Source organism: Marasmius oreades, chromosome 7 (assembly GCF_018924745.1).
Source record: "Marasmius oreades isolate 03SP1 chromosome 7, whole genome shotgun sequence".
Taxonomy (NCBI): Eukaryota; Fungi; Basidiomycota; class Agaricomycetes; order Agaricales; family Marasmiaceae; genus Marasmius; species Marasmius oreades.
In genome coordinates this window covers 911,142-934,326 of record NC_057329.1, presented here as the reverse complement: position 1 = coordinate 934,326, position 23,185 = coordinate 911,142, and the positions used below count along the sequence as shown (strand labels likewise).

Here is a 23,185-nt window from a genome sequence, read left to right as displayed (position 1 = left end):
AGCATCTTCCGATCTTAACACCGGATTCCTGACTTTTGGACGGATTCGTTTCCCACCGCCTCTAGGATAAGTAGGAACAGTACATTTCACACCTGTATTAGGACAAGTGGCAATGATATGCTGATCCCCATCCTCGAAGTTCTCTACACTTGAGTTAGTCAAAACATCGAACGGACGTCCCAATAAAACTTGATACGGCGCATTATCAACTACGTGAAGTTGAAGATAAACGGTTATTTCGCCGAACTTGAAAGGTACATTTCTCGCTAACCCTTTAGTTCTTTGAAGCTGGCCGTTTGCCGACTGCATCAATATATTAGACTCGGGGTCCCATGTTAGACCAAGTCCAACAGCCACAACTGTGTCGATTGCGACTATCTGCGATCCTCCGTCTGTGACGGCTTCTACTTCTTCCTTTGAACCGTTGATCTCCGGAAAAATACACCTGAGGGTGTCCATCACACGTGCGACTATCACCACTTTCTTTCCTTCTCCTGGAGGAAGGTCACTGATATATTGATCAACAGCGTCCTTATGCACCACTGAGCCTTCTTTTAGATGGCCTTGAGGTTCCTCTAGAACTTCGAAAGTCTGTGCGACTTCAACGTCCTCGATATCTATAAATTCGGTATCCTCGCCGAAGTCTGGTAAAATGTCTCGTATGACATTTTCCGTTGACTTAGCCTCATTGAAGAAAGCTTTCGCATTTCTTCTTAGAAGCCTACGATTCCTTATTTTCCTCATCAATGTCTTCTGTAATTCCGGTGATGCTTTAATAGCATGTTCCGCCGAAATTTCAACTTCCTGTCGCAAAATCCTTTCAGCAATATCATCTACTGCCTTCTGTTTTATGGATTTCCAGTCGTCATCAGACAAAGATTCCTTTGGCTTTACAGCCTTCCTTATTTCTTCCGATCGTTTAGAAACTACCCTTTCCTTTGAAGACTTAACCTCGCGAGGTTCATCTCTCCTAGGTAGAGCATAATCTATCGGCTGATAAATTCGTTCAACTGGTTCTAAGCGATCAAATGGTCTATCCTGAGGAATTTCTTCTTCCGAAATTTCCTCTATCCTTGTCTGTCCTGAAGACTTCGGCGAAGTTGCCGTATCTTCTGTAATTATTTCCTCCTCAGTTCTCATCTGAGGAATTTTATAGTACTTAGATCTATCAAAATTTTAGGTGCCGAAATTACAACTTCCGGTCTTAATTTCCTTTTAGGCTCCTCCAGGGTCTTTTGGGTATCCGGGGCTCTAGAGTTTCTGCCCTCTTTATTTTGCCCTTTCATCGGATCTCCTAGTTTTTTGACCCTCCCAACTTCTTCATAAGAACCGCTAAAGCATGGGATTCATCTTCCCCAATTTCCTTAAGCGTTTGTTCCAACGCTAAGTGGAAATTGTTTACCACCGGCGGCTCCTCTTCTACTTCGTACAACATACTCTGAGCTGCTACAGAATTCGTTGCCATCCATCCCTTTTCCTTGGCAATGGCTAACACCCTTTCTGCACGAGTAGGACCTGGTTCACCGAACCTCACGAAGGGAAGTCGGCTACCATCCTTCAACTCAATTCTTCCTTCAGCATTCCTTTTCAGAATTCCATCTTCGAGCATCTTCACTTGCTCTGGACAGTCCCTCGCAGTATGTCCTTCTTTAGTACAAAACCAGCACTGAAGATCATCAAGCCAATTTGACTTCGCCGAAGTCTCGTTAGTGTTACGCTGCCTATCTGGCCTATCGTAAGATCGTTGATACTGGTTCCCATTATTTTGGTTACCGTTATTTGCACCAACTTTCACTAACTTCATGACTTCGAGAAGTAACCAATTTGTATTTTCGGTTGCTTTACTCTGCTTGGAAACTTGATGTCCAAGTTCGCGAAGTTTCACATTGTATGTGTCCATCGACACTGATACTTTGTGTTCCCATTCATCCTTTATTTTCCTTTCCTGAGTCTCCGGAATTGGAGGGCGAACATACTGATCCGCAGTCTGATTTACACCATGAAGTCTATTTAATCCTTCCGGGGAGACACCTGAATAAGTATCTCGCCCTGAAACTCCAAGTCCTGATGCATAAACACTTTGAGCCATAGTAGCTGACATAGTGATGGCAGCTTCCTGGACTTCATCGATTGTCCAAGGGTCCTGACGCTTCTTGAGCTTTTCTCGAATGTCAGTGTCCCTTCGCATTTCTGACATAGCTCTCGCTACTAAATGCTTTCTAATCTCATCCGCAAATCTCGGTTCCAACGTATTCAAATAATAAGAGACCAAGTCAATATTCGTAATCAGCAGGGGCATAGTATTCTTCAACTTCTTTGATTCCAAGTTGAATTCTCTATTAAACGCCGCTAATTTCGACGTATGACCGAACGGAATGTACTTCGCGCGCTCACAGACAGCAAGAAGACGTTCTCTCGAACCAATCTTCCTATCCTGTGCTTCAGGAAATTCCTGAAGCAACTCGTCCTTGAACAACTCCCAGTCATAACCTCTTGCTGAAGCAATGACATCTTCGAGAAGTTCTCTAGTGGTCAAGTCCATCTGCATCATCGCGATGTTAATTTTCGCCTCATCATTTTCGATATTATTCCATCGAAAATAATCTTCTAGCGAAGTCAACCATGCTTCGAACGTTTCCGGTCGGTCTTTGTTAAAGACCTGCAATCTCATTTTGTGTTTGTCTGCTTTCAAGACTTCTCTAGCTTCTGCTGAGAGGTCCATCCATGACTGTTTCACTGGTCTACCCACATTATCCGGTGGATTATGTCCATCCGAAATTACTGAGTTTGGCATATTCACTCTACTCAATAAATTCAAATCTAAATCTAAGTCTTCTGTAAAAGTTTGAAAGGGATCCGTAAAATATTCCGGCTCTGAAACTGGAGTATTTGCTGGAGGTACCAGCGGTTCCGGTGTTCCTTCTCTAACTTCTGATGAAGCGGTTCCTGGTTCTTCGGTTTCTTCACCGAAGTTCCTTATTCTTTCAAAAACAGACACAGCCGAAGTAGTTGCTAAGGCTCTATCCTTTAATGAAGCAAGTCTGAGACTATTAATCTCTTGTTGCAATTGTATATTTTCCTTTAGAAGAGCAACTTGCTTTTCTAATTCTTTTTCCTGTTGGATCTTAGAAATTCTATGTTCAGTCAATTCTAAGTGTCCTGCAGCGCTCGAAGTCTGCGTTGATCTCGTTCGCGAAGTGCTAACTGCTTTTCCCTTATCTGTCTTTTTAGATCTGGGTGCAATTTTGACAAGTACTTCGGTTTGATCTCAACCAAATGAACAATTGTACTTCTTAGAAGCAAACTTCTTCAAAGAGTACGGTTTCGAGAATCCTTTCTTTCCTAGTAATACCACCCCCTGCGGTGGTCACCAGATAATAACGCTGTGTAACACCACTAAATATGGCTAGCAAACACACCTCAAGCACGAAGTGCGCAAACCAAAACCACACCAAGAAGAGTATACACAAGTGTAAGAGGTGGAGGTCGGTATTCTTAAGGCTTTAGTTTGCACTAAGAGGCACTAAGAAAGAGAGAATATAGGGATATTCGGTTTTTAAGGTTCAATCAAGTTTCTATTCCTTCTTATCAAATGACAAGACAAAACACTAATTCAATATTTCAACAATAAGGATTCAACAAAGCTTTTCTCAAGACTTCGCGAAGTTCAAGTTCAAATTTCCGATCAAGTCCAAATGCAATTCCAATTCAATATAAGTCCAAATTGACTTTCAAAATCCAAGTTCAATTCCAATAACAATCCAATCAAATCCAAATTGCAATAGGTCCAAATCAATCCAAACACAAAACACCAAACTTCGACGAAGTGAGGGGCAAGGTAAAATCCTTGAGCTAGTCCTAGTAGGTGAACTGCGTCTCCGCTCGTAGGCTGCTGGGGGAAAATTCCTGCTACCCTCCCTCCTTATATACACTTTTCGAAATAAAAATAATAAAAGTCCAAGATATGTAGTAAACTTGAGAATAATAATAAAATCCTTTTCAGTCGAACAGAAACTCGCCTAATCAGGCATAATACAAGAGGTTGTGCCAGAAACCATGAATAAAATAATAAGCCAAGAATCCCCTGTCTGTATCCACGTTACGATGACAGAGCCTAGACTTCCCGAGGTCTCCGAGTTGCCCACATATCCTTGGAAACATATCTACTATGTCACCCTTGTCCTGTTGTCCTCTAAATAAGGAAAAGAACCAGTCGCCGCTCATGACATATTTCCTGTGTTCCTGTCTTTGGTAACAACTGTCATGTCAACCTCGCGAGGTCTAGATTTCCTTTGTTTTCGGAACATTGTAATCCTTTCTTTTTCCTATGACTTCATGGGAGCCGGTAATGCGACTTAGTTGACTATGCTACAAGGTTCTTTTTGCACTTTAGAACAGTGCTACGGAGCGATATTTATCGTATTAAGAACTAGAGTGAGCCCGAATTGCTAGTTAAAGCTAGTGCCACTAGTAGGATGTGCCGTCGGCGCAGCTAGACCAGTTAGAGAGAGCCGTAGATCGTGTCAGAAAACTGTATGACCGTTCGAAACCTGTAGAACACTATGAGCAGAGGACTTAAGCGGTAATTCACCGAGTTCTACTCTCTACATTCTACTATGCACTGGCATATCAAGGGATTGTACTATTAGAAGACTTGTAGTCTTCACAGAACCGTTCGTAGCAGAACTTAACAAAGTCAAAAGACCTTCATACTAGGAGTACCTACTTCTATGGGGGATTTAGTTGACAAGAAATCGGACATTGGACCACACAGACTAGGAGAAACAACGGATCTTGGAGTCCGCGCTGTTCATGTGCTATGGCGATTCGGAACTCTGGATCCATATGCTGGAACTACTTGGACACACAAAGTCCATATGATTTGATAACGTCGAGATGCAGGATAAAGTCCGTAGGCAGGAAATACCATATGGTACGCCTATGTAGGTCCATTCTACATGCTGAAACAAGAATGAAGAATGGTCCAGATTGGTCCAAAAACATATGATTCGAATACGGAAAAGCTCCGTAGACAAGATTCTGCACATGTAGCAGTCCCTAGCGATAAGACTCCGCATGGATTCGTAGCTACGGTGCATTATTTTTAGAAATAGAACAAGTAGAGATAGGATTACAAAGCTAGCGTAGAAGTAGTATAAAAGCAGCTCATGTATCCGTAGATAAAGAAGTACTACCCGTGCGTAGGAAAGTCCTGAGTGGGTTGCCCGTGAGTAACTGCTCTTGACACCAATAGAGAGATTTGCCCTGTCTTTGTGCAGTGAAACGATAAGATTTGATTTGAACTATACGAGACCGTCGAGGTCAAACTAGAGAACTATCCGTCCGTAGGCCGCCGAGGTCTTGATTACTGTTTCGTGATCCGTCGAGGGTCTTAGCGTTCGTGTCCGCCGAGGACTTAGTTTTTGTGTCCGTCGAGGGCAATAGTCTCCAATCGTTCGAATTAGTCTTACCGTAGACGAAATTCATAGTCCCACTTAGTCCACTGGACAATAAACAGAGCCCCTACAAACCCTAGAACCCCCGTAGCTGTGGTGTTTTTACACTTGCAGTTACACATTGATTTCATAAGAACTTCATACGATACTGAGACTGTGATCTTGTGCGTAACCTTTGCCAAGCAGTCCACCCTTGCAATCTTTCCTGGTGTGTAGAGTTATTGATAGACTTTACACGGAGGTTTACTAGTTTTTGGGTTGATTTGGTGTTGGTGCTACTCCCGTAGCTCTGATATTAGGTTGACTCTTGAGTGGTATTCTTCGCCCATTACCAGATATTTCTATCCTAGGTCCGCATGTAGGGCCTTTGTCCGATATATCCTTCGTTAATTCCTTTAAGTCCGAGTTGTCCAACAATACTTCGTGAAGTCAAAGTAAAGTGTTCAATAAATTCCCTATGTTCGCCCCAAGCATTCCGCAAGTAAGACGAGGCCTTCTATTCAAAATATGAAGGTTTTTAAGAGGCTGCTTCTTGAGGTTTCTACCGTTTTCGAAACCTCGCGAAGTCTCTCATCTTTCTAATTCCGTACTTTTCGTACTGCTAAAGTCTCACGTAGAGGCTTGTGCTTTGACTAGTAATTCGGGCTCACCCTAGTCCTACATTCCCTTAATTTATAACTCAAATGTTATTAAAATGATTAAAAATATGCATTTTAGGGTCAAATCCGATTTTCAGCGCGATAACGGGTCGAAGAAACGGCCAAAAGGGTGGGTGTACAGTATCAAGGCTGTGACCATTTTGACTCACAATTTGGTCAGCTGGAAAAGCTAGAACCCAGCAATGATGAAGATCCTCTCGCAGACTGTGAAAAGGCTTTAAGAGCTGCAGCTCAGTCGCTCGTCGACTATTTGCAGCAGCTCTATGAGGATAGTGTCAAATATTGTGCGATTATCTACTTTGATGAAGTGCACACCTTGTTTTCACCACAGAACGGGCAAGATAAACGCACCCCTTACTATGCTTTGATGCATGTCTTAAGCATGCTCCACGACAAACGGATTTTCTTTGTCTTCCTGTCAACCAACTCCAGCCTACAGACCTTCGCACCAACCGGTGCCAACTATCCATCTATTCGAGTTCAAAACAACTCAAAATTAATCCCCCCTTTTTTCAAACTTCCATTTGACACCTTTTCTCGCAACTTTACAGCGCAAGCAATGCAGGCGGGAAAACTGACACTCTCAGGAGTTTGCGAGCTGGAACAAATGGCCAAGTTTGGTCGCCCCCTGTAAGTGGAATAAAGCTATGTTGCAATGTGTATTAAACTTGACTTCTAGATGGTTCTCGTATTATCAGAGCCTCCCGGAGGCGGAGAAGGAAAAAATGATCGACCTTGCGGTGAAAAAACTGGAAGGTTCTGGAACTCGAGCACATCTGGCTGCCCTTGATGCACGCGTTCTCATTGACTTTGATCCCTTCCACCCACAGGCGTACTCAATGCAGACAAAGCTCATGAAATCCAATTTGCGATGCATCTTCAACATTCCTAAGGAGCGAGAATACATCCACTCCCGATATCCATCTGAGCCAGTGCTCTCAGAAGCAGCAGGACACACCCTCAATTTGAATGTTTCCATTGTTGATACAGCCCCGGAAATACTTATGCAGGCTTTGACAACTGGTTTGCTCGCTAAGGACGAACGTGCATCAGGAAAAGGGGGTCTGGCGTTGAGGCTCGTCAAATGCATGTTGAGAATGCAGCGTCGACACCGGATTCTCAACGCGCAAAAAAGTCGTTGACGCTGCCCCACGCAGCCGGGGCAGCCAGTCCCAGAACCGGAATGTGATGCTCCTCAACGCTCTCCTGACGCTCTTACACACAACTGGGGACTGGGTTTGTCATCGCAAGACGCAAGTTAGCTCCAACGCCTCAAGAGATTTTTGGTTCTCACTCACCAGCATTGGGAGGAATTCAGTTGACTTGCGAGTCATAGACTTGTAGTGAAAAATATATAATACTATTGCAATACAATAGGTTTCATATATAAAACAAGGCAAAAAGAAAGACACCATATGTAGTGAGAGACCATTTGAATATGGTGATTGTTTTGATACCAAGCAATTGGGGCCAGGATAAACCCTGATTCTCTCCTACAGCTAGGTAGAGAATAAGAACAGGATTAAGTGAAGCGGCAGGCAGGGAGGCATGAGTCACAAATGTGTGCCCACTGCCCAGTTTGACACATGGTCACGTTGCTATGTAATTAAAACTCCGCCAAACTCCGCCAGTTGCGAAATTTTAGAACTGAATGCAGAACAGACACTCCTTCCTCATCACCATCACCGCTATGCCTCCTTACAGCTGTTGTAAGAGGCAGTGGTTTCCTGGTTTCCTGTAGCCCTTTCTCTGTCTGTAGAGCTAGGGCTACTCCTCTGACCCACATGTTTGTCTTTACGGCAAGACCACAATCTGCTCAGTTCTCCATTCCAGCAAAAAAAAGCACTTAGAGGATCCTGCCTTTTGGCCACAGAACCACATATTACATTCAGCAACACCACGAGGATGTGGATGTGGATAAGGGCAAGGATATGGAACAGGAGTGGGTTGAAAATGAAGGAAACAAAGATGGTGATGAAGCGTATTGTGCCGTATGTTCAAGTAAGCAGTGTACTAATTATTTTGCCTGCTGTGCACAACAGCTACTTACTATTGCCACTACAGGGAGCATAGCAACAGTGAATGCCTCTCGGTGGAGGCTCATTCCACCTTCAATGGTGTCGACTTTGCTGGGCTGGAAGCTATGGCTGAGGCTGTGGAGCTTGCTGAGAATGGGGAACAAGCAGCTGCCTCTGAAGGTATCTTCCATTCTCTATGTCTATGTTCGTCTCAATCACTTAGTTTTCACAGGTTACATGCAGGCAATCCTCTTTTCTAACCTTTACTATGGACTTGAGTTATACACAGTGTTTACCATTGAAAAAAACCATGTTGGATAGACATTAAATAATAATCAATGATCAGTCAGTCACCCATCTGTAATATTGAAGAGTGTATGTGCTGCAGGGTTTATTTGAGGTGGTTTTGAGGTGAGTTGAGGGTACAGTAAGAAACATTGAGCTAATGGATATAACCTGATGCATCTGAAGCCATCCCAAGTTTAACTTGAGTCATCTTGTCCCTGCATCTCTATCTCAACGCTACTGAACGTAACTCACAGGTAACTCATAGGGATTCTCTATGCTCGGTAACGCTGACCCGATGCGACCCCAATGCACGTGGCAACATTGGCGGAAGGCCTACCTTTCGTTTACGCACCTCAGCAGCGTCGAGGCGTTGACAGCGTGTGGGCGCCTTGACGCGCGCAACGCGCCTTCATGCGCCTGGACACCATACCCCCTTTTCCTGATGTGGCAAACTCGTCGCTCGAACCCTTCTGACTGTCGCACACGACCTGGCTGCCAACAGCGTTCAAACACCGAAATCTCAGCTGTTGTATCATCGGCCGATCCAGCTGATAGATTTTCTGAAAAATCTCGTCGCACCTGAAATTTGGGAAGAGATCCGCCGCGCCACCCCGGTTCACGCGTATGAGGGTGCTCGTGAACTGGAAACAGCATTTGCCAACACCTGGGTTAATTTTTCCCATTTTGCCCACATTGGTGATCATGAATCATTCACTCTGAAATTTGCAACTGAACTGCTCAAGCGAGGGGTGGCAATGCAAGCATATGATAACCAGACCAACATGGATATCGCAATTCCCCTTCACACTGGGCCTTTGGACTCAGAGATATCTGTAGAACGAACAAGTCCTTTACAAGTTCAGGTGAAGAACTTGGTGTCTCCACAGAGAGTATTTGCAGACCCGGAGCTGATGGGAGAGTGTCCCAAAGATTTGTCAGTCCTATCTCTTGTCATGCATCTCGGGGTCACGGTGAACGAGGACAAGCGCAAAGGCCCACCATTCGAAATCGTGACGACGCCAAAAGGTGGAAACACTCCTGCCGGCAATACACACTCTAGTGCGAAATCAACTCCAGCTGACATTGAACGACACCATTACTGCATTATTCTCTATGGTTGTACAAACAAAACCTACTCCTGCATCGGTAATAACGGGGCAACCTATGAGACTCTCCTTCGAAGGTTGATCCCATTACATGACTACCCAAGAACTCATAAACCCGAATTTGTTAAAGCAGTGAAAGCATTGAAACATTCTCTGTATACACAGAACCAGGATTGGTAGAATTGATGAATGCTGCCTCTACTTTTGCCGCAATTGCTAGGACTTGTCGTGTGGCGAAGCTTGAAGCTTGAAGGGTCATCAATGTTATGGGGATACTACTGTAGCTGGAACAACGACTCGAATGCCCACCCACCGATATCTTGGACCGGTTTCTCCTTTACACAAGACTGTTTTCTTTTTGTTCCAGTTTTTTTATCATTTGGTTCTCATACTGTGCCGTATGTTGTTATAAAACCTGTATAATGGATGGCGGACTGACAGTGACAGAATTAAGATTCCATTTGTTTATCTAAACTCAAAGCTATGCTAAAGACATGATCATACAGTCCAGAACCAATTGTAAGTATATGTTGAAGCTCTGTGAGGAAGGATCTCCATGCTTTTGTTCGCAATGATACTAAAGCATCAATCCCATTCACAGCGTTTTACAAATACCCGAAGGAAACTATTGCGACAAGTTTTTTAACATTGAAAAGTACAAAATATTACAACAAAGCATTTTACATCGAAACAAAATTTCATACAATTTACACCTCAATATCGACCCCGTCTCATATCCCTCCTCCGTTGATACATCATCTCCTGTTCAATCTCCTTCACACCCTCAAACACAGCACCTAAAGTAACCCACCAAAAACTCCTCGCTCCAAACGGCGGTTGTCCCCGTCCAAATCCCGAAACACACAAAGACCTCGCAAACTCCCAAGCAACAAACGCCTGTCTCAAGCTCTCAGCAGGCGAAACTGAATCATCTCCTTCCAAACTCTCTCGAACATTTCGGACAAGTGTATCCGTTTGCTCTCGGAGCTTACCGATATGGTCGAGACGTTTTCTAGGTTGAGAAGTGTTGGCGACGATAGTTCCAACCGTCGCTTCTTCCTCTGTGAGCATAGCCCCCCGGCGTGCGGATAACGTATATGTGCTGCAGATGGTTTCGAGTTCAGATCGGTAGCCTCTGAACAGGTTACCGACATGAGCCCAGGATTCGTCATTGACCTCTTGATCGACGTCGTCTAAAAATTCAGCAACTCTGTCGCAAATGGCGTCATAAAGAGGATCGTCGTCGCCTCGAATCTGTAAACCCTCCAATTCTTCGATAAAATCGTCCTCCTCACGATGTTTCCTTCTCAAAGCATGCCGCTGAGCTCTTCCTTCTTGAGACGCTTGTTGAGGCGCTTCGAGTTTGATTTCACGGAATAGCTTTCCAATGGCTTTTTGAGAAGGATAGAACTTGGTAGGATCCATCTTGTACATCGTCTCGGGAGCATACCAATCTGGCAACAACAGGTTGTTGCGCTTCGGAATGGTTTGAATGGGAACGGGGTTGCCGGACTTCGGGTAGTCGACTGCGAGACTGTGGAGTTCGGCCATTTTCATGCAGTTCGGGTTGAATATATCGGTTTGGTCTGCTAGGATTCGCCAGCTGATTGAGACCATACCAAGGACCTGCTGTAAGATGAATACCGGAATCGCGATGAACTCGAGGGGTATAACGCACGTCACTGGTGATATACTCCATCACAAATTCACCGACATCATCCATCGTACAAGGTCGATCCAACTCCCGCCTCGTTGCGGTAGGGTACGAACCAGGGGTTTGAATACGGGTTGGGTCAATCCAGAACTCGGGTAACTCGTTCAGTGAGATGACATTGTACTCATCCCCATCGAGATCTCCACCTCCAAGACATGATGGTAGTGGCCGCTCATCTAAACAATTTGTCAGACTTAGTCATTAATCCCAGAGGGTGTACACGTACCGGTCGTGGAGAAAACAACGGTGTTTGCCAGGTTATTTTGTTCAAAATAGGACCCAGGGGGAGGTGGACCAATGGCCGTCACTATCTGTACATCACCAGGATGAATCGTGGGGCTGCGTGAAATCAAGACCGGTCCCTTCAAATATATCTTTGAGCGGTCGATGGGCTTCACACATGCAAAGATGTGTTTAGGAGGAAGGTATCGGTTGATATCGGCTACTCCGACGAGATTCCACGCTTTTGGGACAGGAATACGGGCTGTAAGAGAAAGAGTCACTTATATGAGAGACAACTCAAGTCTTTAAAGACACCAACCGCGATGTTTGAGAAGCCGCAATACGTGGTTTGCACCATACTCCATCACCTTGTCATAAAATCCGTTGTCATCCATTTCCATGACACCCAACTTGCTTAAGCTGAGAAGAACTGAAGGAATTCGGAAAGACGCTCCAAGACCATGACTCTGAAGGAAGTATGACGCGCGTTCAAATGATTCAGTAGCCTCTTCTGTTTCGCGTACAGCAAGATCCTGGAATTTCTTGAAGGAATCGTAGGGTACCCCCAGTCCCTCAAGAAGCATGATGAGTGGGCGGTTCAGATAGAATCTATGATGCGTATAAATGCACTAAAATAAAAAGAGGGCAGAGCATCTTCCACTTACGTTCCAGGTCGATCGAACACTTTCGCAATTTCGAGTTTCCTAGTGGGTGCGCCTATGAACTTGATCATAGATGGCCTCAAGCACACGGTCTTGCCAGTCAAAGTCGCATCCACGCTCAGCATCCCCTTAGAACCCATCATCCGAATCTGAAGGGCTCGAGCATACTCGTCCAGAGGTCGCCTACGTCCACGCCTTTGTGATTGTCGATCAGCGTGTACACTTCTGGCAAAATCTGGTGACATTGTTCCTACACCGTCTGTGTGACACCAAGATTTGCCTTGGGCATCGACGGACTCGAGATCTGGTAAATCAGTGATGAGGGTGTCCACCTCCGTCAGCGTTGGATCAGTGGATGTAAAACCTTGACTAATCCGAGCGGCATAACGAGCGGGACAGTACATCAGCTTAGGATCGAAGGGAAGATCAGAGAATTGACCGAGGCTCTCTATGACGGTCGCAGTCGTCACCAGGTGCCCACTTTCATAGAAAGGTGCCATGAAATAAACGGCGTGTTCCTTGAGAGCTGATTGAGAGTATCCGAGGAACTCGAACCGTCGCCCGGCAACCCACAAACCTTTCTTGAAGAAAGGACCAATCCTTCGACTGACAAAACTTTTCCCGTCCACACCACGCTCAAACTGTAACTGCAACCTGCCCTCGTCTTGGAAACCGACACGTAAAAAGTTCTGATGATTCTCGGGGCTGTACTGTCGAATAACTCGATTCGAGCGTTCTGGGAGTGGACCGTTGTAGATCATCCCAGTGGGTGTGATTTGGATGTGCATGCACAAGAATATGCCATCGTCCTCGCGTCGAGTTATTGGCTTGAAAGTTTGGTCGTGGCGTTGTATACTCTTCAAGAAACACTCCTCCAGAGTTTCTTCCTGCTGCCCTGTGTACCAAAACGTGTCATACGCCTTCGTCCCAAAATCACGAAGGCAGGTGACGACATAGTCGACGCTCTGACTGGTTGATCCTCGCCTGCGAGAGTTTACGACCAATTTATTGACTTCGTTCCTTAACTCCAGCATTTCCTTTGGATCAACGCAAAGGTCCAGGACGAGTCGTTCAATCTGGAAGGCTACCTGAAAGTCAAGCTCCTTCAACCACGACATGAACGTTTGAAGGGAGGAAACGGAGAACAGTTGGCGGTGGTCGACAGGCCAGTATTCGGAACGGATGGGTAAATTCAGGCCAGCTTCACGTGCGAGACTTTCGAAAACGCTGAGATTCTCAGGCGCTCGACAAAGAAGACGAATGGTATAAGAGAGGTAAGGAGAAACGTCCGAATGAGGACGTCCATCAATGTCGGCAACATCGAGAGCTGTCTGCCTGTTTCTGCTATCGTCATTGAAAATGGTTTTGTTTTGTTCGAGATATTGGGGGGGAGTGAGGAGAAACAGAACGATGGCAGGAACTCCATCCCGCTGATTGTCGCGGGCGATGTACTCAATTGAGGAGAAGTCGATGGAGATAACCTGTCGAGACTGAGTTTGTGTCAGTAGGTCGAGAAGTGGGTTCATATATCGAGGCGAAGAGTTTGCGTCCGACGGCGATAACACGACCTCCAGGCGTCTATCCTCTGCATGAAACTGGACGAAACTTTGAGCAGCGCAAGCATACTCCCACTCTGCAGAAAGCACTTGATCGCGACAAGGCCAAGCAAACTGAATCCTGGTTATAGGAACTGTGCTTGCTTCGAGATGTCGTGCAATTCGTTCGCGTTCCTCCAAGTCTTCTGGGTCCAAGTATGGAGAGTTCCTGATGCTAAGGAGAATATCCTGGGACAGGGGTTTGGTGCTGAGTTGAAAGAAAACGCGCCGACCACGTATTGTCACGGTCTTTCGAGGATGTGGGTCACCATACTCGCTCAAAAACGTTTCCCCGATCTCTGGCGTAGGTACGGTGAGAGCGCCACATCCGCTGTGCCGCTTTCGTTCGCCTTTTTTGGGCCTGAACATACGGATATGAAAGTTCAAGGGCATGTTGGTAGTATACGGAGGCTGATGAAGATACTGGGCGAGAGTACGAATCACTTCATGTTGGCTAGTGAAGTAATCAACGCTGCGAAGAAAGATTTCCATGGTGAGAAAGGGCGGGGCGATCGGTACATGGGATAGCGACGAGAACTTTATATTCTGAGACCAGTGGGTTATTAATGTCGTCACGAGAGACACCAAATCATCTGGGGTGCAATTAAGAGCGCCTGTAGAAGATCTCGGGTCATCAGAAAGCGCATTTCAAGGGAAATTGAGAGGCTATTACAGAGAGGTGTCAATATCCGCAGCTCGACCACTGAAAAAGTAAATCGCATCTTGACGTTCCGGGCGCTGAACATCCTACTCGAGTCCTTCTGAACATCAGCAGGTGCTTATCGACAAAAATCGTATTATTTTGAGCCTGCAGTGAACTGGGCCGCAGTAGAAGTCGAATCTATCGCTATTCAGTTGTGCTCAGTGTCGAGAGAGGTTTTGAACGATGAATAGAACACTTACTGCGGATTTACACGAACAGTTATCGGGCGCAATCATTCATTCAGCCTCTTTGGTACCCTCTAAGGCTTGACTCGCGTCGACGTTGTTTAGCAGCCATTCACAAAGCACCATCATGCTCACCTGTTGACCGCCTCATAGAAAAGATATCCGGGTGGCAGTGTTGTTACAAAATACTGAGACTGTCACACCATTACGCAGCAAATTCGCCTTGAGTTCCCGCAGTAGGTTGGGTGACTTGGGTCTGGCCCACTGGAGGGAGCAGGGACTAGTACCACGATGGCACCGATCCGTAACTCCTGTCACCATCATGGAACGCAAATACCTCTGGTGTTACTTTTTCATAGAAAAGATCCCTACCCACAGTAGGTCTGTGGTTATCCAGTATTCCCCCATGGAACATCTTGCTTTCACCAGGCATAATATCGCAGAGCTTGTGGATCTTCCACAGACCCATTTCCAACTTTACAAACCGAAGGTGCGCAGAACAGTATTCGACGCATATATTTATGGTCTGAGTTACACCGTTTCAGGTTCGTATTCCTCTTCTAACCGAAGGCAGTCTCTTTGAGAAGATCGAGGATGTAATCGTCAGAGGTGATTCTCTCGAGGTGTTAAAAGGTGGAGCTCTGCAATCAACCTTCTGGAGTGCTGAGCTATCATCGATGGAGGAGGAAGTCGCGTGTTTTGACATCTTGGTCATTCCAGATCGAGGTATGTTCTCATTTTTTGATCGGCATTGGTTCAAGTCAATAAACTCTCCACAGTCCTCGAAGGTGCTGTCTATAACGAGCAACCTTGAAACCACAAACTCATATATTTAACCTAGCGCTCAAACCTATCGCAGGCCTCCCCGACAGCCTTCGTTCTCGCCGCGATGTAATAAAAGGTCGGTCTAAATCGCTATCCTTTCCGAAACCACCCATTATTCAGTGTAACGGCAGCTCGATGTAGAGTTCTCGCAAACTCGATCGCCTCGCCGCCGCAAGCAGGCGCAGACCCCCAGTCTCACTTTGGTGATTCCATGATCGTGGCAGGCCGCCCGCTATACCGTTACCATCTCCCTACGGCGATATATAGCCCCGAACTAGCTAAACTCACTGAACGCTTCAGCCATCTCGCAGAAGTCAAAGCAACGCCGGAGAGGGTTCGGCAGGCTGCCGTCCTAGTTTCCTTGGGTGCTGAAATCTACAGTGAGGAAGAGGAGCGCGAAAACGCTCTTAGAGACCATCTGGATCAGATATTCGGGCCCGCAGACTGGGGGACGTCGGTTAATGGAGGGGCCGCGACGCCAGCTGCCGTTTGGGGTTTAGCCATGGTCTTGGAGATCAAGAACGAGAAGGGAGTGGGAGGGAACCCGCAACTGCAGGCATTCTTCTCCCGTCTCCACATCGTTCAAGGCTCTAAAAAGGTTAGTGACCGCATTCCAATCTCTTGAGATAATACTTCATTGCACATGCATATAGGATGGAAAGTTTCTTACCTCCAACTTTCCCTGCATCATTCTCAGCATTTCAAGCACACTCTTCGAAGTAAGCCTCGCAGTAATGACTCAGGCTCTGATGGTCGACGACGTGTTTCGAGCGGACATTCGTGGCGGGCTATATCTAGAACACGATGCCATCACCCTTGCTCGTGCGCTTACAGTTATAGCCGACGGACTGGAAGACTTGAAGGAATACTATACCAAGGTTTACAGTCACGTACGCTCTCTAATTCCTGCCTAGATGCTGCGATTAACCTATCTTTTCTATAGGATGCCGACAAACACGCTGACTACCTCTACCCTAATCCTGTCTGTCAAGACACCCTCCAACCGCCGTCATACGGACCGTTGACCTTTCTGGAGAAGCTGCCTGCTTCAACGGTACTCCCTGATGATGTTGCAGATCGGGGTCAGAGTACTGCTGACCGGTTTGAGTACTCGATGGCTCTGTTCCGTGCTACCATGCCTGATGGTACTGTCGTCATGGTCAAGTTCACACCCAGTTATAATGCCGAAAGTCATCGATTACTCGCAATCGAGGGCCTTGCACCCAAACTCTTGCACCACACAAGGATTGCTGGCGGTTGGTTGGTAATCGTCATGGAAGACCTGGACAGAGCTCAGAATGCCTTGACCTACCTTGACAACAGTCCGACGCTACGCCTCCCACGATCTGTCTACGATGACGTCCAGAGAGCACTCAAGAAGCTCCATGAGAAGAAACTTGTCTTTGGTGATCTCCGCATTCAAAACATCATGGTTCAAGGCGATGGTGATTCTGTGGATCGTATAAAAACCTATTTGGTCGACTTTGATTGGTGTGGCATAGAAGGAGAGGCTAGGTACCCCATCTTCATGTCTCAACTCAAGGTCTATTGGGATGCTGGAATGTTACCATATGAAAAGATGTTGATGTGTCATGATCAAGAGTTGTTGAAGGTTCTGAAAGGCTTTTGTGATACAGCCTAGATATAGTACTTTATTGTGATTTGGTGTACTTGTCTCTACTGACCTAATTCAGACGGGGGTCCTCGTTTGAACTGGTATTCTGACGTCCAGGTTTTGTCTCCAGATGTGTAGCGTACACACATCACACATGATACGTACGGACTGGGACTGGGTCCATCTTGAATATTTGAATACTCAAGTACGCTGCGTTCACGTGAGGTCCAGCTTGCGAGTCAACACGTACACAACTCGAATCATTAGGCGAGCCGACAAGCGGCAAGAAACACACCGCTTAAATTTCAGCTATTTATCTGGATGCGCCAAAGTGACCCCAATCACGTGGGGTTAGTGGGTGAACGGCGTCTACGGGACTATGAAAGTGTGTTGAAAGTATCACGAACAGAGAGCCGATCTAAGTGTCTCCTTCATTCTTCCAAGCAACTTCCTCGTTCGACCAACAAAGCGTCGGTAACCACTCAACGCACAGATGTTGGTTTTGGGTGATAACTCTAAGCACAAGAATAAGAAATAAGAATGAGCATTTTGTGAACATCTGATAGCCGTACCTGGACCCTTCTCCTTTTCAATTTGGGCAAAGTACTGGTCGTCTACTTTTCGTGCTGCCTCGATTTCTCGCTGCATGAGTATCGCTTCGTGTACTTGTTTTAGCCTGTGTGGTGGGTTACAACGACAGCGTCGAGACATTAACGAGTGGGCCTACTGATATAATGCTTCAACCTCTCTGAAGAACTCCGCTGGATCATTGACTTGCTCTACCTCAGTGAGGTCAAAGGAGGTCTTGACAACGACCTTGTCCCGTAACATGGAAGTCATTGACGCGGTGTTCGAGGAGACGTCATCATCTTGCTTTGCTGCTCTTTCGCTCTCCAGTACATCCAAAAGCTCGAACATATTATGTGGATGTTCACGAATGATTTGTTGCACGTGTGCATCCATGTCCTTCTCAGATTGGGACAAAGACGCTACGAGGCAAACGAGTAAGAATGGCTATGCAAAAAGAGAAAGCAAGGAATCCAGACGCACGTTCGTAAATATTGAAGCCAGATTTAGCATGACTCTCATGAAAATCTCCAAAATCGATGCCCGCAGTCGAGCGTATCTGCACTTCCGTAGTATTTTTCAACGACGGTCGTTCGACTACAAAACTCTTGTCGTCGTGGCCAGAGCAGAAGCTCCTGTACTCGGATTGTCCATCTGTAGAGTACCCTCGCCACTCGCAACAATCATCAGCCATGGAACACTCCAAATCGACACCCGCGATTCTTGTAAGTTCGTATAGAGACGAGGGTTTCGTTTCACATATGACAGTAGGACATAGAGCAGGAAATGAGACGAATTCTGAAATGTAGCAATTGTCCCATGGTAGAGGTCGACCCGGGTCGAGTGGGGAGCGCGAAAGTGGGTGTGATGTGTTCGGTAGTACTGGGTAGCAAACTTCGGGACCCACACGTCCGTCCTTCAAACGGCGCAGTCCCTGATAGACGAGATAGAAGAGAAAGGAGTGGTAGGGAACATGAGGCTTTACGACGTCTTGTTCACGCTAGGAACATTCGTTAGCAGTGTCAGGAAAGATGCTAGAAAGCTACACACCTCTCCTACGTATGCCACATATTTCTTGGTATTCAGTTTGCTGCAGGCTTCAGTAAGTTCGGGAACATTGAGATGAGCCACCGATAGACTGGGCTCCAAGTTGATTACAACGAAAGAGTAAGGATTCGGTAATGAGCACATCGAGTGGTTCTGGTGGGCGAAAGGTGACCTCGACAAGAGGATGGAAAGGTCGACTTATAAATTCATTACTTTTTGTCATGATGGTCACGGAAAGACAAAGAGATGCATGTGGTGGTGGTCAAGAACAAAAGAACTGCCCTTCCTCAGTTTTCCCAAAATGGCAACTCCTCCGCTTGGACTGGCACGCTTTGACTTTGACCTCTATTACAGGAGCTTTGACCAACAGCCAACGGGCTCTGCTACGCTTTTTTCATTGTCTGCTTGAACAGCAAGTTTGGAATCTATACTACCGCTTGGACTAGGAATCAACGCTACTTAAAATGATTTGTACAACGGACTCTTTGTTCTCAAATCACTCACGAGAAAAACATCCCTCATGAACGCTCCTCATCATCCTGATTGTCTCTCTCGCAGCATGACTTCACCTGGAACCTCGCTCCGAAAGGGCCTACCTAAGGCTGGTGACATTTATTGCGTTAACATGTCCATTTACGAGCCTTATTTCCGCCTTCTCGACCGTCTCTCTCACTCTCCCAACAACGACGATGGCGCTTGCATTTTACCCTTGCCCAGCCAGACCTCTTCCAAGGGCTACAGGCCTTGTATAATCCTCGATGTCTTGGATGACGGCCTCTACTCGATCTGTCTAATGGCCACCTTTGACCGCAAAGCACGTTCCCAACTCCCCCGATGCTTCGATCCATTCGCCATTCCCGTCTTCACCTGTGGAGCTTCCGATGAAGCCATCCAACACGGATCAGAGCATCTACACACCTCTCCGGAGTGGGACAGTGCCAGTCCGCAGACACTGGTGGCTATTCCGTTCCGCTGTACACTTTCAACGCTTGAGAGGCGTTGGAGATCGAACGTGATCTTTGGTGCTGGGTGTGTTGTGGAGGACCTGGAAACATTGAAAAGGATGATAGCGACGCGTATGGACTATTGGAGAGAATATATCTCGACCGGTACAGAGCGCAGGATCGAGCAGTATTATGACCATCTTATTTCACATCGAAAGGTACGTGTATTTCATATTTCTGTATGTACCTCAACATTTCACCGTTGAGTACAGAAATATTCTAAGTGGAAACTGAATGGTAGTGGAACCGAAGGTTCAACGGTAAGACACCCACAGAACTTTCTCTCTGATTTCGAAGTGCTGACTCCTCATAGACTGCTAGTTCATGCAAGCGTACACAGCACCGTCAATATAGTGTGTGCACCGGTAACATCTCCATGGCCATGCACACCATCTCTGAACGCGAAACTGACGGGAAAGAATTCACTATCGTCCAATATGGGTCGGCATGGAATAAGTTTGCGTCAAGGTCTCGAATACACCATCTCTGAAGTCTGCGAAGGCACATTAGCGGTAGTTTTAGCTCTTTAGGTCCTCAAATTTACTTATCGGATATTTATTTTACTGGAATCTTATGCTCAACATGCCTTATGTACTCATGTTATTATGCTCCGAATTTTAGCAGACTTTTTTTTCCGGCTTTGAAAATCCCAAATTGCTCTATAGCTAGTCATTACGTGCTTGGGGCAAAGTAGCAAAGTATGTATTCGCCAAGGTAAAGGTTTCAGACATCGTGCATGTAGCGTCGTGATCTCCAGCAGATCCCATTGAGGGTCCGCGTTGTGTATTTAATCTATGTATCTATCTCCAAGACAGAGTAGTAACATAATCTGTCAGCCATTTCGCACAGTTCCTCTTAACTAGTTTCAACATCCACTCCAACATTCATCCACCCACTGAACAATCCTCATCGCCAACTCGGTCCCTTCTCTCTGTCGTCGCTGGATACCAATCATCCCAGGAACAGTGACATCCAATACACCGGATTTCGTTGACGATTCTCCATCTAGTACGTCGACCGAGGCACCGCTCCCTTCCTCTACCCGCTTCTGTCTCTTCCCCTCCTTTCCTTTCGTCCATGCCTCATAGACTTTGGCAGCCCAATCACCCTTCTCATACTCTTCTCTAGTCAGTTCCACATCTGGAACACCAGACTCCTGGAGGAGCAACTTCAATCCATGCTCCTCGATGAACAGAGGTCGTGGAACTGCCAGTAGCCAAAAAAACTCACTCAGTCAACCCACCATCTGACCTCAAAAAAAAAAAAACGCTCACCGAACACAACCGGAGTCTTGGAATCCACACATTCCGCAACAGTGCCATAGCCCAATTTACCCAACAATACGTCCGCAGCAGCCGTCAAATCAGGCATGTACACATCCTTAGGTGCAACATAAAAGTTTTCAGGTAAGCCACCATCTCCATTCCCACCCTCTCGATCTGTTTCCCATTGTTCCTTCGATACACCACATACGATCGCAATCCACGATTCATCTGGTAGGAGGCAAGGCATTAACGAGTCCTCTTCCGCTTCTTCGTTATCATCCCAAACACTCTGTTGAGCTTTTGGGCTAGCAGGCATAGCGGGAACGACCTGTGTCCTGATCTGATCCACGTCATTGTCGTCATCACACAGAGAAGGGATTAAAGGCGAGTTCCAAAAGACGGAGCTGGGAACCATGGCAGGACTAGGAGCACCAGGTATCCACATGGCTTGGCCTGACGAAGATGCGTCTAGAGGACTCGTGCTGATGAGATTCAACGACCGGAGTTTGGGATCTGGGTTAATATCTCGGTGGTCGAATGGGGTGAAAGATCGGGGTGATGAGCCGGATGAACTAGATAATCTGAAACTCAGAGATCCTGAACTGGTCGCAGAGATTAACGTAGGAGATCCGTTCGTCTGACTGGTGGAATCTGGCATTTGAATTAACCCCACTATCTTCGATACCAGTGCCTTGATCTTGGGACTTGGTCTATCGCACTGAAACCTTCTTGGGGTACTCCTTCCACTCGCCGGCTTCCTGAAAACTTGCCCTCCGAAAGAAACCACCAAGATCTTCGTCTTTTCTGGGTCATGCTGATGTTCTGGAACACCAATATTGCTGAGGAGACGAGCCCGACCTTCTGGTGTATAAACTGACAACTTCGTCTGCTGAGGCATCGAATCCAAAGCACAACTAGGGATGGTAGGACTGCGAACGAGTAGAGGTGCACATAATACCCTCCTCTTTATAGCGCCGGAAAGAGATTTTGTGTGAAGAGATGTGTTCTGGGGAAAGGGTATGTGGGGGTAAAGTGGAGGTATCCCGTTATCGTTCGAACCGCCAAGTCCATGATGTTGATCATCGTGTTCGTCCTCGGTTGCCTGAACGAGCTGACCCGGGTCGATGGCACCAACGATGTCAGCATAGAACGCATGAGTAGCAAGATCCACCCAGTCGGGAGAAGGTAAGGAAGGCGAAGTTGAAAACGAGGGAATAGGTATCTGGCCTGGTAGAAGGAGAAGGAGATCGGCGTGGCGGTAGCCAAAGTGAATTTGCCATACGAGTGGTTCGATGGATGAGCACGGGATAGGAACGTCCGGCAGCAACAGTAGCTCAGTCAGTAGTTCTCCATCACTCGACGGTTCCATTGGTGCATCGATGAGGGTCGTGGAAAGATAGCTGTAAACGGAATCAAAGGTGAAGTTGGTGACTAGAATAGAAGGAACACCGGCCGCCTTTGCTGCTAGACAACCCAGAAATGCTGCGTCACTTAGGACACACCTCGCCTGGATTTCCACAAGCCATGCTCGCTCCGTCTCAACAAAAACATCCTTCTTGCTTATGAAGGCCTTGAGAACATCCAAACTTTTCTGGCGGTCAATCCTATAGGCGACTGGCTGGACTACGACTGGGTCTATCCAATCTGCATAGCGATATTGTGCGCCGAGTGCAATGCTGTCGGCAAAAACGTGTTTCGAGGCCTCGGATACGATATGCACTTCCGGTCTGATTTGGGTTGGGAGACGAAGTAAGTGGGAGGCAAGAGCTGAAACCCGAGTTGCGTGGCCGTATCCGTGGCCTGAGCAATAGTAAACGAATATCGGTGGGGCCATGAAGAGAAGAGGTAAGATCGGAAAGACTACGATTCCGAGGCGAACTCTAGCATAAAACTAATGTTGGTAAATTAGTCAGCATTGAACGTCTATCTGCTGGCAGCTCACCTTTCACCTTTCGGAACTCCTGAAGTGCTCTAATAGAGTGTAACTCGCCCCCCGTCCTCCGATATCTTTTCAGAGATTTTGCTGTTTCAGCGACAAAATTTCAGCTTCCAGCTGTCTCGTCAATCAATGGCTGCCTAAGTTGCTGATGACATTCCATTTCGACGTTGGCCTAAGAGACGAGTGGCAACGTAGAATCAAGCCTGAAGATGGCGCAGAAGGAAACCAAACTCAAACCAAACATAGGCAGACTTCCGGCACGTGCACCCCACTTGATCGCGAGTACCCGTGAAATAGGGGTTCCGTGACTCTTCC

The 23,185-nt window shown here is 46.6% G+C and overlaps 7 protein-coding genes across 8 annotated transcripts; 4 read left to right on the top strand and 3 right to left on the bottom strand.

Annotated features, from left to right (window-relative positions):
* Positions 1-6,162: 6,162 nt before the first annotated feature.
* On the top strand, positions 6,163-7,257 carry E1B28_011010 (uncharacterized protein; the record flags this gene model as incomplete). Its single annotated transcript, XM_043156001.1, has 3 exons — positions 6,163-6,228; positions 6,276-6,745; positions 6,795-7,257. The coding sequence occupies 3 exons, from the start codon at positions 6,163-6,165 to the stop codon at positions 7,255-7,257; spliced, it is 999 nt and encodes a 332-aa protein (XP_043005785.1).
* A 1,946-nt stretch (positions 7,258-9,203) lies between these two features.
* On the top strand, positions 9,204-9,707 carry E1B28_011009 (uncharacterized protein; the record flags this gene model as incomplete). Its single annotated transcript, XM_043156000.1, has 1 exon — positions 9,204-9,707. The coding sequence occupies one exon, from the start codon at positions 9,204-9,206 to the stop codon at positions 9,705-9,707; it is 504 nt and encodes a 167-aa protein (XP_043005784.1).
* Positions 9,708-10,141: 434 nt separating this feature from the next.
* E1B28_011008 (uncharacterized protein) lies at positions 10,142-14,823 on the bottom strand. Its single transcript, XM_043155999.1, has 8 exons — positions 14,744-14,823; positions 14,624-14,688; positions 14,394-14,561; positions 12,129-14,334; positions 11,783-12,072; positions 11,468-11,725; positions 11,206-11,417; positions 10,142-11,153 (listed from the first exon to the last, which is right to left on the bottom strand). Exons 3-8 carry the CDS (start codon positions 14,464-14,466, stop codon positions 10,242-10,244), a joined length of 3,951 nt encoding a protein of 1,316 aa, XP_043005783.1. The 5' UTR covers positions 14,467-14,561; positions 14,624-14,688; positions 14,744-14,823; the 3' UTR covers positions 10,142-10,241.
* On the top strand, positions 14,808-17,261 carry E1B28_011007 (uncharacterized protein). Of its 2 annotated transcripts, none has more exons than XM_043155998.1 (7): positions 14,808-15,098; positions 15,216-15,334; positions 15,388-15,396; positions 15,450-15,509; positions 15,565-16,031; positions 16,087-16,323; positions 16,377-17,261. In XM_043155998.1, exons 2-7 carry the CDS (start codon positions 15,286-15,288, stop codon positions 17,073-17,075), a joined length of 1,521 nt encoding a protein of 506 aa, XP_043005782.1. In that variant the 5' UTR covers positions 14,808-15,098; positions 15,216-15,285; the 3' UTR covers positions 17,076-17,261. The 2 variants fall into 2 exon arrangements, with proteins under 2 accessions (XP_043005782.1, XP_043005781.1); XM_043155997.1 differs by having other exon boundaries at positions 15,154-15,334.
* Positions 17,262-17,313: 52 nt separating this feature from the next.
* Positions 17,314-18,959, bottom strand: E1B28_011006 (uncharacterized protein). Its single transcript, XM_043155996.1, has 5 exons — positions 18,666-18,959; positions 18,099-18,615; positions 17,776-18,037; positions 17,621-17,724; positions 17,314-17,563 (listed from the first exon to the last, which is right to left on the bottom strand). Exons 1-5 carry the CDS (start codon positions 18,804-18,806, stop codon positions 17,448-17,450), a joined length of 1,140 nt encoding a protein of 379 aa, XP_043005780.1. The 5' UTR covers positions 18,807-18,959; the 3' UTR covers positions 17,314-17,447.
* A 41-nt stretch (positions 18,960-19,000) lies between these two features.
* E1B28_011005 (uncharacterized protein) lies at positions 19,001-20,156 on the top strand (the record flags this gene model as incomplete). Its single annotated transcript, XM_043155995.1, has 3 exons — positions 19,001-19,824; positions 19,879-19,926; positions 19,980-20,156. Exons 1-3 carry the CDS (start codon positions 19,183-19,185, stop codon positions 20,154-20,156), a joined length of 867 nt encoding a protein of 288 aa, XP_043005779.1. The 5' UTR covers positions 19,001-19,182.
* A 251-nt stretch (positions 20,157-20,407) lies between these two features.
* E1B28_011004 (uncharacterized protein) lies at positions 20,408-23,101 on the bottom strand. Its single transcript, XM_043155994.1, has 3 exons — positions 22,881-23,101; positions 20,941-22,822; positions 20,408-20,872 (listed from the first exon to the last, which is right to left on the bottom strand). The coding sequence occupies exons 2-3, from the start codon at positions 22,763-22,765 to the stop codon at positions 20,532-20,534; spliced, it is 2,166 nt and encodes a 721-aa protein (XP_043005778.1). The 5' UTR covers positions 22,766-22,822; positions 22,881-23,101; the 3' UTR covers positions 20,408-20,531.
* Between the last annotated feature and the right edge of the window lie 84 nt (positions 23,102-23,185).